Source organism: Trichoplax adhaerens, genomic scaffold (genome assembly GCF_000150275.1).
Source record: "Trichoplax adhaerens TRIADscaffold_7 genomic scaffold, whole genome shotgun sequence".
Classification (NCBI taxonomy): domain Eukaryota; kingdom Metazoa; phylum Placozoa; class Uniplacotomia; order Trichoplacea; family Trichoplacidae; genus Trichoplax; species Trichoplax adhaerens.
The window spans coordinates 5,389,846-5,405,317 of NW_002060949.1; the positions used below are offsets into that span (position 1 = coordinate 5,389,846).

The following is a 15,472-nucleotide window of genomic DNA, read 5'->3' on the forward strand; positions in this document are numbered from 1 at the left end:
ATATAGATAGTAGTAACATCTTAAGGGTAGAATACTATAAACTGATGATAAGGGTATCTAGTTCTAAAAAACTGATAGATGAGTCGTACATGCAAATCGACCCCAAATTAAAAAATTGCATTCATCACTCTCGATATAGAATTGCAAGTATATTTCTATTTTATTCCATTTTAAGTTCCATTGGACTATTATAAAGTGATACGAAGTTGCTTAATAAATTCAATTCAATTAATCCCTTCACAAATTTTTGTTTTTCCCAAACAGGAATCGTGTTCTCAAGAATGGATCATTTACGTGAAATCCATTGCTAATAAGATCTACGTACATTAGCGAATCCAACAAAGACAGTCTTCATTTACATTATACCAGCACATACAGCTAATTAAGGATAAAACTGCAATCATCGTAGAAATCGTCGAATATCTTATTACAGTAGGAAAGATCATGAATCAGCTTAATCAATCAGAATAGAATTATCGTACGAGAAATATAAATGATCCATTCAAACTGCTAAATTGACCCAGGAGTATCTAGTAATAGCTATCGTTTAAATTAGATTGCGATTTATTATAGAGGGGCGTATGACATAACGGGCAATTTTGTAAGCGAATAATTTCCTGCTCAAAAGCCTTATGCTTACAAACGTTACACATCCAGAAATGATAACTCATTACTGGCCGACCTGTGACAATGCAAATTGGAAAATTGTTCTCACAGTTCGGACAAACTGGTAAGTAATCTGGGATAAGAGTCTCGCAATGGGAACATTCCGCCTTATTATTTCGGATATCTTTGGGTGGATGCCTGAAATAAGCAATTACAATCGGCGGATGAATATAAATTAGATCTTCGTAGAAATACTAACTTAGAGTACTTAATCTACGATATACAAGGGAGTAACGCAAGGGATAACCATTCTAGTCTTGACTAACCTGCTAAAGATATCTAATGCAAGATCTTCATAACTCTGCCTCTGACTATCAGTAAAACTTTCCATACTCTCTAACTTTATAAAGGCCTATAATAAAATCAATGCAATCGTTATAGTATTTCTTTCTGATCATGGAACATAATGTATCAATTAATTACATTTTACTATAATGCTCGTGTAATAATGCTGTAGCAAACCTTGGATGCTATTCCGTAGCATTTATTAGAAATGCTAGCCAAGACCAAAAGCGAATAAACTCTCTCGGAGTCAATGAAGTCTTCAAAATCGCGTAAGTGTAAAGCCTAGAGGTAATCAATCTACTGTTACATAGCAAATATCTAATGATATGATAATGATTAAGTGGAAAAATCTTCAATAGCAAATTGAGGTCAAAACTTATCATTACCGTTTTCATTGCTGCATCAAATTGGCCATCATAGAGTTGTCTCTGAGCCAATAAATAGAAGTGGAATGCCTACGGAAATTATGATAAAAATTTCATGACTTGGCCTATCCAAGCATCTATAGCTCATAGGTATGAGTGTTACTAATCTTCTCTGTAATTAAAATAAGATAGTAATGATATTCTATTCCGGCTTTTATAATTATACAAATTATTGTAGGCCTTATTATCGTCTACATACAGTACTTTGACAAAATGTCCTTAAACATCTCTTGTTTTATAACAGGTCAATTTTAACTAATCATACATTACTATTAATAAGCAAGTTTCTGCGAAATAATCTTGTAAAAATCACTACAAATAGGTAACATCATTCCGTGAAATAACCATTGATTTCATAATATTACCTCAGCTCCACGCCATGCATTGTCCATTGTCTTGGTATCTCCATCCATGCTATCTCCATCTACAAAAAGGCTGGTCAGAGTTGCAGTTGTCTACCAGATATTATAGCATGCAGTTAGATATACTATTAAAGAAGTAATAAAGTAATTGATAATTGGCAATCTAAAATTTACATTGTCTTGTCCAGATGTTCCTTGTACACGTTGTTTCATATAAGAAACATGATTCTCCACCTAAAGAATTTTAATTCAAGCAATTTCTAATTAAGAATTATTTGAAATAAACTTCAATGAATTATTATATTTCACTTGAAGTACCGTAATACATAGTATAGTCTTATAATATAAGGTAGATATCATACCATCAATGCGGCTAATACGTATAATTTCTTAGTTCGCATTGGTTTATTGCCAACTGCAGCACTTTCTTTAGCCAACTGTCGAAATTAAATTAAGCAATGATAGTAAATTAATTTTTAGTGTTTATAATATTTGGCTGGAGTTATTTTAATTTAATATCATCACAAGAATTTTTCAGGTCAAATTTTTTCCCACAATATCGCATATGTATAGTACCTGGTATAACAATTTAGCAGCTTGGACGTGGCGACTTGCTTTACGATATAATTCGATGGCATTTAATACTTTGCTCTTTTCAAGCAAGTGAGAAGCATACTTTGCTAATAAATTATCAATTTCCTTCATATTATTGGCACGAGCTAAATTAACCGCTTGATCCCATTGATTTAAATTTACGCATGTATCAATTGCCATCTTTATTTTACCACACTAAAATGGAGTTAACAAACACCACTTAATATGGATTTAATCAATTTTATTTATTAAAAATACAATATATACCTTCATGTAAGATCGAACAGCTGGTTCACACATCCCAACGGTGAAAAACATATTCCCTATTTCCTGTAAGGAATAGACAATTCTTAATTATAACAAACAACATTATAGATAGATTGAATAAAATACATTAATGAAAATTTAATGCCATTAACTTGTAATACTAATAGAAGAGTATCCTAGAATTACTTACAGCTAGTAGAGGATGATTTTCAGGTACAGAATTCATTAAATTATCTAAACCTTCAAAATCTTCTAACATGTAGTAACATTCCGCTAAACGATTCTGATTATGTCCCACTACATATTGTCGAATTGCATCGCGCCTGATATCAATTAAGCCCAACACCAATGAAAGAACATAACAATTTTAGATTAAAAGACCAATCGAATAAATATAGCTGATAATTGAATGAATGCTATGTTATGAGTATATTTATATTTGAATTCTAGTGAAATTTTTTCAACAAAGTAGTACAAATATTATCATTGTTAATTTCATTATATAGTACAAGGTTTAACGATCTGTTACAAGTATAAGGCATCATATACGAGTATATCATAAAAATTTATCTACAAGCAAGGTAATATGAAACTAATATCATTTGCATTTATACTTATCGAAAAAATATTTATGATAAAAATCTTTACAAGTGCTTAGAAGATCTATTCTAAACCTTATTTATAGTACTAACCAACGATGCCGATCTGCATAGTAATCGCCGATTGCGTTATGTGATTGCCTCACCAAATTATCATCACCTCCACCCCCTTCGGTTTTAAGTAATTGAGATACACGGAACCAGTCACCAAGTTTAACACGCATATCGATAGCAAGGTCTCTGTATTAAAGCAATTATATGATAAAATCTTCAATAAATTCACAAAACTGTAAGAAATCTATTAGGTATCAGTATTTAAAAAATCAAAGAAAGACTATAATTACTTATTTGATGCTAGATAATTAAAAGTTAATTTAGTGCATTAGACGATACCTTCTATCCATATCAAAATAGTAACTTTCTGCTTCATCAAATCTTTTAAAGTAAGCAGAAATTTCGGCTAACTTCTTTTTTTCACTCTAAAATATGGGAAAATACTAGGTCATATTTCGTTTTTAAGTAATGGCGCTTCATGATTATGACAGATTAGCCTATCATTATCCAGAGATAGGACATATACGCGTATGCTACTACAGGAACCACTATGGAAATAAAATTAAAGATTTATCTTTCAGCTAACAACTTACGTCCAATTTATGCAAACTCTTCACAAACTGAATACCCTGATAATCCAAGTATCTTACAAATGCCTTTTCAGCAATTTTTAAATCCAAATTGCTAAGGGAATACTCTGCTAAGAGTCTCCATAATCGAGGATGAGGATTTTCTTCAATAAATTGATAGGAATCGCCTATACCAACTTCACTTTGTGCAAGAAGCTCTCGAGTATCACGTAAAGACTAAAACAAATACAATTTAGTATATTAGCTGCACTGTAGATGAAATAGGGCAAAATCCACTAATTTGTATAATTGTACTGTAACTAGCACAACATATAATTTTATATGATGATAACGTGCTATTTTGATATAGAATGCAAAAAACTTGTATACTTCAAATTTATTAGGATTTTGCCGCATTTTACGCAGTATTAACTTACTCGTGTTTCAATATCCAAAATTAAGTTATTAGTCGGATTGTCAGGATCCTAAATATAAATTATGCAAATTATCCACTTTAATTATCATAGTTGTAAATTTGCGCTATTTAAATAGTCTAAATAATTTCAATACAATCTTTTGACCATGAGAAATCCATACCTTAAATACTTCATCAAGTAAAACGGATCGAACTTCCAAATCGTTGAATTTACAAATGTAACCAGAACTTGTAATCGGTTCCTTTATTTGTAATAAAAGTGTAAGCTTATCACAAAACATCGATAAAATATTTTTGTAAAATTGAATTTTAACTTATTTATATTAGGTTAGATTATGTCGAAAATTCTAGGTCTTGCAATTAAAAATCTATTGATAAATATAACTATTTCCCCGGAAGTACGTTACTCGCAGCTAGTAATGATATTAAAGAGCTATAATCACTATTGTTTTGGTAACAATACCTCTGGATCCATATTGCGAAAAATATACATTCTTGTCTTCTCTGTCATAGCGAATAGGTCAGGTCGATCCTATTAGTTAAGAATATTATTTAGAATCCTGCGAAATAAATAAGGCATGAAAAAGTATACAAGCAATATTCTTTATCGATAGAATCTCTTATGAAAATTAATATTTTGCCTACTTCGGCCCATTTCATATCCCAAACATCTTTCCTTTCAAAGGAGAGTTGTTCTCCTTTTTCGCCATCAGATGATACAATATCCTAAGCGTAACCATTTAAATAAAATGTAAATATTTAGGTAATTTTTAAGATTGCTTTCATTCCGCTTGAAATTCCATTTATAACAACTTACCAAATCAAAGAATGATAAGATACCAGAAATATCAATAAATGCTAATCGCGTTGAGTTACAGTTCAACGATAGTCTATATGGTCGACATTTTAACATATTTTTCATTTCTAGTGCAAGATGTGGTAGTGAATAGCGATGAATTGTGCCAGACTCGCGTCCCTAAAATATTTAATTAATGAGTGAGATAATTATAGTCTCTAGTTTTATTTAAAACATTCCCAAAAGGATAGAAGTTAGAGTCAGTTAGTATCTTAGTCCTATAAGACAAAGGATATGCAATTTGCTATAGCTTGCTTACCACAATCAACAATTCACTAGAAGCGCATATACAGCAAATAGGATCTTTAGTTTTCTGTAATGACCAAAATGTAAATCGATTATGATCCTACCTCCCTCAATTTATTTAAAATTTATACCCATATAAATTTCTATCAAATTGAAATTAGCGTAAATATAGCTATAATTGCAAATACAGATAGCATCAAGTACTGCTATTTATTTGTTATACTACCTCACGAGCTCTCTTGCTATCCGACTGCCGCTCTCCAGTACCAGATGGAACATCGTCGATGTGATAGAGTCTTCGGTACACATGATATAATGGTAATACGACATAATTTAGAAAAATCGTAGAGGGTAATGCATATTAACTTCTTAATTCAATTGCTAGGAACATATTCTTCATAACAGTAGTTAAGTAAGAGTAGGTTTGGTTTGTCATTTTACCTTTCTCTATTATCTTTTCGCTTATTACTTGTACCAGCTAAATCAAGCGACGTTAACTTTTTAGGCGTTTTAAATTGCCAGGAGTAAAAAGCTTCTTTTGATGCAACAATGATATGAGTATCTGTTATAGCTGCGTATTCGGGCTCTGTAGAGCGTAGGACAATCGCAAGGTGAGACAATTTTTTGACCATTAATGCAAACTTTCAGGTATCTAAGTATGCCTATGTTCGGTTGTATTGTGACTAATTATATATATAAAAAGGCTCTAGCAGGAACTCTTAAGACAATTTTGTCTTAGGGGTCCCTGGCTATAGACCGGTATTACGACGTGACTTGTAAAAAGCTTGGAGTGACCGAACATGTAACAGTGACTGATAGTTTGTATTAGAAACTTGAAAGAAATACAAATTATTCTATACTGCGATAAAAAGTAATAAAAATATCAAGAGCCAATTGCTCAAGGTTGTACTGATCTATCTGCATGGAATTTGAGCCACATTTAAAGTATATTTCTTCACAATTTAAAGAATAATTTAAGGCAACACTATAGCTGAACATCTGTCAACCATTTTAGAGGACTCGCCACGCCCTGTAATAGTGGTCTATACTACAAGGTCATATAGCTGATCAGAAGAATTTTCTCGGTAGTTAAGTTTTGTCATTAAAATAATTGCATTAGTACTGCTGTATTAATTGAATAGTAAGGTAATATACGTATACCGTAATAAACGTAGTAGCAAAGTCAATATACAATTAAAAAAGCTCATAACAGATTGGCATAAAATTAATATAATCTTAAATTATCTGGTTGGAACATTGCATAAAAATTAATTCTCTGATATTTTTTTTACGTATGCTAAAGCATAAACTGCTATTTTATCTGTGTTTACAGTTAAACTTACTAATATCGATGTATTTAGTTTCTAGCGGCGTGCCAATAGCATTACTTAAAATTAAAACGTACTAAATCAAGTACAAAATGTCATAGTATTATTGAAAGATGAATTTTAGTAGAAATTACATAAAAATGAATTAAAAGATACCTGACCACTACCATCAGGTGCTTTAGTGCTTATTAGACAGTAATCACCATATGCAGTTATACCCAAGAGATTTTTTATATATTTGACAATGCACTATTGAAAATCAAATGGAATGTGAAGATTAGAAATTGCGAAAACATCAATTTGAGGATACAAAAATAATTCTTATAATATTGAATATACATGATCGTATTAGAGAATTACCGTACCTATCTTGATGATTTAGATAGAAATGACTTACCTCCTTATTTTTAGTTTCCCAGAAAACAACACTAGAATCTTGTCGATCGGGTTTATTGAAGGCATATACTACCGTATTACCACAATAACCCCACTGGAAATATAATACAAGAAATATGTAATAAATATTTATACACTTAATATTAATCAAATAGCTTAATAGACAGTGTATTAGCAAATGAACCTTATAATCAGGCCGAATGTTAGCGAAATAAATATAGCTGTCAATAGCTAATGACAGTCTTAAGCCATCACCATCCCAAGATAAATCGGCTAATTTCTTCCCTGGTATTCGTAATGTTCTCAAGTGCTATATTCAAATTAAATATTTATCCATTTAAAACACTTTTTCATCCAATTAATACGTATTAATTGAAATAAATTATATAAATTATTACATCTCCAAATGGGGTATAAAATAGTACAACATTTGTTTCCTTTTCCTGCATTAATATAAGAAAATAGTCAAAGTTAGCCATCTAAAAGACATTATTGGTATAAATAGAGCCAGGGAAGAACTTTTAGTCTAATAAACGAAAGTTTATATTTCTATAAGGTACCTGATTTTGTTGCAAACCACCTACAGCAAGAACAGAGCCAGTATGATTCCACTGAACAGTGGAGATAGACAAGCCAGTATCAATGATAATCGGATCTTAGTTTAAAAATTTAAACGCATTGTTTTTATTGATTCCTGGTAATTAGGTTAAAAATTTTATATAGTCTTTAAATTTTTGTATATACTTTCATCCGTTTCCGATTTCATTAGCTGCATCTTTCCATTATCATAACATGCAACAAGAGAATGACATTCTTGCTCTATATATCCTTCGGAACCATTATACCTAATTTTCCATATTAATTTTCGATAAATAGTATTTATCCAACAGTAAGATCATTGAAAATTTCACCAAAAATATTTTGATGTTGTAACTTATTACCAATTAAGACCAGCTATAACGCAAGAAGTATCCGAGCAGCAGTAATTAACTAGTTTAGACTAAGCAAGGAAAAAGTATATGTGTTAACATACTAAGCATATATAGTGGAAAGATCCTTAATTAAGATATTATATGGAATGTATCATACTGTAAAATTTCCATTGTTGTCATAAATATGGATCTCTCCATTAACTAAGCCAAATAAAATGCTTTTTCCATCAGGTGACCACTAAAAAATCCAAGATTTATTCGGTTATAAACTGTAGACAAATTTGTAACGAATATAAAATCTTACGCTAATATATGATTATGAAAAGATATAAAGATTCTATATCATAAGACTAAAATGAATTTTCTATAACTATGAACACTTTACTTCGCACCTCAACCCATGAAAGCTGGATTTTTAGCTCTTTTCCCCAAATTCTGTTACCGTCAACTGAACCTACAATGACAGCACCTGTAAAATAATAAATATGTGAGATAACTATGTAATCATTGTTATATTTTAATTCTGTAATTCTCAATTAGAGACAAGTTAAAACTTAATCTTACCATCTTCGTATATAATACAGATTTTCCCTCCATCGAAATTCCACTTCATGTCTTTAACAACACTTTTATTGCGATTGTTAACCATTTCTTCATACCACTGGCCTGTAGATAGTTATTGAGTTATAATTTGTATAAATTTGTCTTAGCATGATAAAAAAATTATGTAAATGAAAGAAACTGTAATCTTGTGATTTCCAAGAATAATATGGATTTTAGATGTAATACTGAAATATAAAGTTATCGCTTCAACCTTTGTATAGTGTCCAAACAATAATTAACCCAAATTGATCGCTACTTGTCAGCTTCATATGTTCCATATTCCATACTACTACTTCTACTGAACCTGAGAAGCGAAAAATTTACGTGAAGAATGTTTCACTTTTCAAGATACATATGTATACTGTATTAGTACTAGACAACATATCCAATTATAATAGTACTCTGTATTAGCTTTATTAACCTCCATGGCCTTCAAGTGTTTGATTCATGGACAAATTACTTGGTGCAGCTAATCCCTTAACTTTGTTATCTATTACGATAGAATTAAAAATTATGTACGAAATAACTTTCGACTTACGGTATAATACGAATAAGAGAATGGTAAGAAGCAAAACAGAATGAACTCTTAATAAAATGTTGTACGTTTGATCATTACCGGACTGTATATCCAATTTAAGGACCTTGAGTAATCCATCTTCGCCTCCACACGCAATGTATCCTTGTTCATGATTCCAGGATAAGCATCGCAGATTTGTGTTGTTTGGAATGGCAATCTGCAATTAAATAGCATGAATATAAGCCAGTTCCTTAAGTAGCGCTTCAACTAGCGATTAATCGTGATATACTCTTAAATGTAAAATTAAGAGATCATATCTAACATAAACATAAGATTATCCATAACTCTATACATCTTCGCTCTATTTTTTCTCTAAAACAACTTATATAAGTTTACACTTACTTTTTTGCTTAAATAGATAAACATCTTATTGCCAATAGGGGATTCTCATAAGATTCAATAAAACGTTTAATAATTTTAAGAATATTTTAAAATACACTAGCACTCAGCCTATTTGATTGATCGATTGTATCTCTTGTAATTAATTTGCTATATAGTAAAATCGTTCAATGCTTCGGGTTTTGATGCAAGTACTCGAGCATATACTATACGTTATAGTGCGTTAATGAAATCTTCGATGAAATCCTTTTTAATACTATAGAATATGTTGAAGGCGGACGATGGTTTTAGTTCATGTTCGGTTTCCATATCAACCGGTAATGATAATGGTGCGCATGCTTAACATTTCAGATATATTAGTCTACCAATAGGTCTAGAGCTAGGAGGCAGAGAAATACTAGTATTCGCAGGTATTGTATTATACACTAGATAGCAAGTTGCGCACTAGTAGCGTACGGTACCTTACCAGCCAACCATTCAACCTGAGCTGCTATCTGCAAAGTCTTGCAACCTGCAGGATAATCTTGGTATCATTTCTTCCGTTTTTGTTCATATCTAAGTACAGTAGATGGATTAATATTATCCAAAACATTTAAAGCAGTGAGAAATATTTAATTGCTATACAAGGTGCATACCTACATATGCTGTATATACTTGCTGTAATCATTGACAGCTTATTAGGGCATAATTTCTCTGCTAAAGCATGGCCTACGTTCAGCTTGCAGCATTGGATACCTGCATAACCTCATCTGAAGATAATGCATGTGACTGGATGACTAATAAGATTGGAGGAAGACCGGTATTGATTTGATTTTATATCTATCTTATTTTATATATGAATTTTATCTACATGAAATGTTGAGATCAATGTCGAGTTAAATACTGATATCATACAGTTTCTATCTTCGCAATGCATTCATAAAATAAGTTGTCGTAATGATTAGTACTTCTGTATAGAACTAGATGGAGTTCTGAAACGAATGTCTTAAAGAATTTATTATATTATCTTTATTAAGTATAGAATAGCAAGTATCATTAATTTTAGCCCCTTCAAGGGGGTACAGCTGCGAATAGACTCTTTCAATCATAATGATAGTTGTGCATTTGCATTTTTTACGAGTATATGCATTCTCTATAAAATTTTCTATGATCTGAAGAGAATACCAAGGATAATAATTATCTAATTGAAATTATCGTATTTTTTTATACGCACAAATTTTTTTAACTTTCGATATATAGAACTGGATGCATAATTCAAATCATCCTTCTTGCAAGTTGTGCAATAAAACGCAAATGCTTATGGTTCAAATTTATTGCCCTCTTACTGGTTCCTCATATCACAGGACGTTATATCTATTTTCTTGTATTAATAAGGATTGCTGGAATAAATCAGACAGGCAAATATTGCAATGTACACTAATGTCATACGTTATGATAAGAATATTCACCAATTTTTCTAATGTTAATTACGTAAATCATATGAATTATTATAGTTGGTCTATAATAAGATCACAAGTAGTGGAGATCAAACAAGATGTAGCAAAGACGAAAATCGAAAATTCCAGCAATATTTGGAGTTGTTCTGGTGATGATGATTGGAATGACGGGTAAAAGCTTAAGATGAGTGTACAAATAAACGTATAATACAGACACAATATGCCTTCAGTATGATTTAACTTTTTGAAATTAAATTTCTAAACAGAAATGAAGGAGAACGTGAAAAAAATAATCTAGACATAGAAGCTGTGTTACGAGAAGATAATAAAGTAGATATGGAGACTGTTATAGAATCAGCAAATCAAGTATCTATTCATCATCAAAGAAATACGATAGCTGATGTTCCATTCATAACTCCGGTCATTCTTGTGGTATTTGATGAACCGAATATTAGCCAAAAATCTTTCAAATATGAGCAAAAGTTACTACAGGCTTATGAACAGCAGCATGGTTAGTTTATCACCAAATGTACCATATCTTCTTCACGGACGGATTTTCATAAACTCTAACCATTTTCTGTTGTTATTCTATTGTACATTGCTCGCTTTTTAGTAATTGGGATGCCCAGATATGTCATACTTCTCATTTCATGTTATTAGGAGCCGTAACTGAACAAATTACTGATGATGAAGTTAAGATGGAGTTGTATGAGAAAACGTCCGCTAAACATGGCAATCGAACTTTTGAAAAATTTATGAAGAGACTACAACGATATCCTAAGCAAGTTCTGAGGTAACAAATTAAGAAGTAAGCTGCTAACCGTAAAAGAATGAGTGTGCAGTATCGCGTTTAAATTTTAGATATATCTATTCGCTTTTATTATTTAGATACAATCGTGGTGGATCTCCCTTATTGATGACAGCAACCGAAACAGATATTATTGCTGTACCTGATTGTCCAAGGTGTAGCTCTAAGAGAGTATTTGAATTTCAGCTGATGCCAACTCTTATATATGAACTGAAAGAAATTAGTCCCTCATCATCCGTACCGGAGTTCGGTACTGTATTTGTCTATACATGTGACAACAGCTGTTGGAACGATGATAACCAACCTTACGAGGAATTTGTTTACCTGCAATCTGATCCACAGGAGAAAAATTTACCTTATTAAATCTACATTGTCGCCATTTTTATGATAAAACAAAACCGATTTTATTATATCGTTTACTTAAACTAATGTGAACTATTAATTACATATTTATAAATGCTCTTCCTCCTGGCTAAATAATGCAGGAATCAAAATTTGTAATATATAGGAGTTTGTAAAACCTCTCATAATTACTTAATAAAATTAAAATTTATTCAATATTACAGTTTGCCCAAAATTTAATTTATAAATTATGGAACGTAATATGCACGTTGATATTAGATTTGATCAGGATTTACTTTTTTCTATAATAAAAGTATTTAATACGGACAACTGAATGCAGTTATTCATTTAAATACAGTTTCTTTAACTCAATCTTATGTATGGAGACATTCCGATTACGAAATAATTATTTCCTATTCGAGGATTTCCCTCGTTTGGAAGTATTCTTTGTTGAGCTTTGTTGTTTTGCCTTAGAAGCAGCTTTCTTTGATTTAATCATAGGATCAGATTCAATTTTAGTTTCTTCCTCTGTATTCTCGGTTTCTGCACTTTCTTCAGTTTCTTCATCTACTCCTTCATCGCTTACACGCTTAACTTTGCTCTGACTAGCGTAAGGCATTAGATGAGGCATTTTATTATATGCTCTGGAGAATGCAGATTTAACCTATTGTAAATAAAAAAGATAGCTATTGAATCCTGGGAAAGCTTGCGATTAGCTTTCAGATCGATTAAGACCGATAAAATTTGTAACAAAATATTTACAGAATGTACTTAATGATACGAAGCATACCTTGCTACTTAATTTCGTAGTAGGATCCAGCCGGCCCGGATATAGCCCTATATCCATAATGTTGGACCAATCATCTCGAGTTAGAAAGTAAGCGTCCATGACGTCGATGACGTCGGTTACTCCTTCACTTTCCTATAATAAAACGTTCAATTTTTAAAGTTAAAATGGGTGAAGATCTAAAGGGGAGTAATAAATAATCTAACCCTTTCAGTTAAAGGCCCAGATAGCAAGTAGCGTAATTGGGGGACATATTCCATACCCAGTTGAATATGATTAGCTGAACTCCTACGTGCCAAAAAATTCATCGTGTAAGAATTGTTTAGTCAAAAATTTATATTAATGAAGTAGTAGCGACGTTGTTTTCGAAAACTGTACCTTATCCTCATATGAAGTGCCAATTCCTGTAAAATTCGATCATACTTCCCTTGTCTAGAATTCTTGCCAAGCCACGATGGAAAGTCTATCCGACTGCCAAAATAACCTTGCATTGCTGCACCAGGTATAACACTTCCGAATGCTGCTAGTGTTGGTAATAGTCCCCATCGATTGGTTGAGTACAGTATTTTATTTACAAGATCTCCACAGGAAATTGAGTCAGCAGCTTCACTTAGTTGATCCAACGTTTTTTGTAGATCACCGCTAATATAACATCAACACATTATCAATACGTAAATCAAAATATGATGGATTAACGAAAACTAAGACGTTAACTTTCCGTTAATAATCACGCTATGTACTTACTTGGATTTAACAGGGACGACGCGTGGATAATTCTCTTGTACAAATAAAGGCATTAAGGAATAATCGGTAAAAAAAAGCTCAGCTTTATCGTTATAGGTCATTTTGGATGCTTCAGAGCTTGAATCAAATACTTTACGAATAGCTTCAAATGGACCCTGGATAGTGGAAAAGGGGTTTTTTCATATAATTGTACGTCATTACGGAGGATGAAAATGTATATTTCTATACGGTATCTTACCAGTTTGATATTCTTCGTTTGTATTACTGCTTTGCTACTTTTACCCGAGGAATTAGCACACCACATATTAAGATTATGAATACTTTGACGAATATCTTGATTTGTTGCTGTCACAATTTGTTGAGCAATTTGTGGGGTGATTTTTACTCCTTCTTTAAATGCTATAGACATTAATGTACTACATATTTGTTCACTTCTAGGACGTTGAAATCTAAGGTCGAAGCAGTAGTTGGCTAGAGATCGAATCTTTGGATGATTTCTATCATTACACATGCAGATAATGGGTATCTTCGTCTTTTTGATGATTGATATTAATTCTTGCATTCCGCCTCTATCATCATTTCCGGACATTCCGTCAACTTCATCCATAACTAAAGCTAACCTTTTGCTTTTGTTGTTATTCATTGCAGTGAAACCAGCGATAGATTTATTATTAAAAATTTCAGAGATTACAGCTTCTAGACCTTTTTTCCCTCTCGCATCGCTCGCATTTAGCTCTACAACGTCGTAATTGCATTCACGGCAAACTAATAGAGCACTAGTGGTTTTTCCTATGCCAGGGGGACCGGATAGTAAGGCAGCTTTGAACGTAAATCCCATCTCACGACTTAAAACGTGCTTATGTGTTGCTGTACTATTATTTTCGTGCCATTTCTTCAACCATAACAGAAGTTTATTAACGCAACTTTTTGCACCTTGTTGGCCAACAATCGCTTTTATACTTGAAGGTTTATATTTATCAACCCACATCTCGGTCACCGAGTTTGAAGACTTTTTAGATGCTGATTGTGTATTAAGATTTTCTGGCTTGATATTTGCTATCGAAGAAGAGCTGCTTTCAAAAGTATTCTCAGTCACATTTTTCTTCGTAGGTGTTATATTTGCAGTGGGCTTGCTATCTATGTTTTTGTCATCTCCGATACTAGTCTTCGGTGTGTTAACCTTTACAGGCGTCTTATTGACCGTTGTTTTCTTTTTGTCTGTTTTACTTGTTACTAATGGCTTGGCAGGCATAGTAGAAATGAGATCATAAAAACTATTTTCATCTAACTGTTTTGTACTAAAGTTTTTCGCTTTTTCCAATTTGGTTAATCCAGGGTCCCGTCCAACAACTAAGTAATTTGTTTTTTTACTAATTGAGCCGGACACATTGACTTTACCACCAAGGCTTTGAATTAGTTCTATAGCGGTCTCTCTTTCAATGGTATCTAGAACACCAGTGATAACAAATACCAATCCTGAGAGACAGTTTTCTTGACCCTAATATTAAATTTATGAATAAAAATTTAAAGTTAGCAGCACTTCTTTCCATTACTAAGTAATATAAAATGAATTTTAAAGAAACGGTGAACAGACCTTTGGAATTTCTCTAGATCCAAGAGCCCGAGGTCCATCACGTGCAACAAAGTCACGATAAGCGGCTTTATTACCTAAATTTTTGGCACCAATGTTGGTTGCCTCAGGATCTGGTTTTTGACTAGTTTCGATTTTGGAACTGTTGGCATCTGGCTGATTTTTACGGGGTGTACTTTGTGATGTTTCTAGTGACAATTAGCATAGGATACTTTTATTGACATTTATTC

General features: G+C 32.2%; 3 protein-coding genes across 3 annotated transcripts; 1 reads left to right on the forward strand and 2 right to left on the reverse strand.

Moving 5' to 3' along the window:
* Positions 1 to 530: 530 nt before the first annotated feature.
* On the reverse strand, positions 531 to 9,561 carry TRIADDRAFT_50569 (uncharacterized protein; the record flags this gene model as incomplete). Its single annotated transcript, XM_002114477.1, has 38 exons — positions 531 to 804; positions 933 to 1,018; positions 1,129 to 1,233; positions 1,338 to 1,406; positions 1,742 to 1,811; positions 1,973 to 1,998; positions 2,048 to 2,074; positions 2,119 to 2,175; positions 2,315 to 2,527; positions 2,600 to 2,662; positions 2,790 to 2,922; positions 3,292 to 3,438; positions 3,592 to 3,677; positions 3,846 to 4,058; positions 4,259 to 4,306; positions 4,419 to 4,499; positions 4,721 to 4,789; positions 4,903 to 4,983; positions 5,075 to 5,233; positions 5,373 to 5,426; positions 5,586 to 5,655; positions 5,801 to 5,945; positions 6,703 to 6,763; positions 6,844 to 6,936; positions 7,085 to 7,177; positions 7,268 to 7,393; positions 7,482 to 7,526; positions 7,644 to 7,738; positions 7,828 to 7,928; positions 8,025 to 8,083; positions 8,173 to 8,216; positions 8,252 to 8,284; positions 8,401 to 8,484; positions 8,580 to 8,681; positions 8,830 to 8,922; positions 9,040 to 9,108; positions 9,235 to 9,352; positions 9,538 to 9,561. 38 exons carry the CDS (start codon positions 9,559 to 9,561, stop codon positions 531 to 533), a joined length of 3,516 nt encoding a protein of 1,171 aa, XP_002114513.1.
* Positions 9,562 to 10,237: 676 nt separating this feature from the next.
* Positions 10,238 to 12,141, forward strand: TRIADDRAFT_58416 (uncharacterized protein; the record flags this gene model as incomplete). Its single annotated transcript, XM_002114162.1, has 6 exons — positions 10,238 to 10,333; positions 10,774 to 10,880; positions 11,028 to 11,141; positions 11,237 to 11,481; positions 11,631 to 11,763; positions 11,859 to 12,141. 6 exons carry the CDS (start codon positions 10,238 to 10,240, stop codon positions 12,139 to 12,141), a joined length of 978 nt encoding a protein of 325 aa, XP_002114198.1.
* Positions 12,142 to 12,526: 385 nt separating this feature from the next.
* Positions 12,527 to 15,149, reverse strand: TRIADDRAFT_27705 (uncharacterized protein; the record flags this gene model as incomplete). The annotated part of the gene is made up of 6 exons (XM_002114478.1): positions 12,527 to 12,784; positions 12,911 to 13,042; positions 13,114 to 13,195; positions 13,286 to 13,549; positions 13,652 to 13,806; positions 13,890 to 15,149. Coding segments are annotated over 6 exons (2,151 nt in total), but the record flags the coding sequence as incomplete, so codon positions are not given.
* Positions 15,150 to 15,472: the final 323 nt, after the last annotated feature.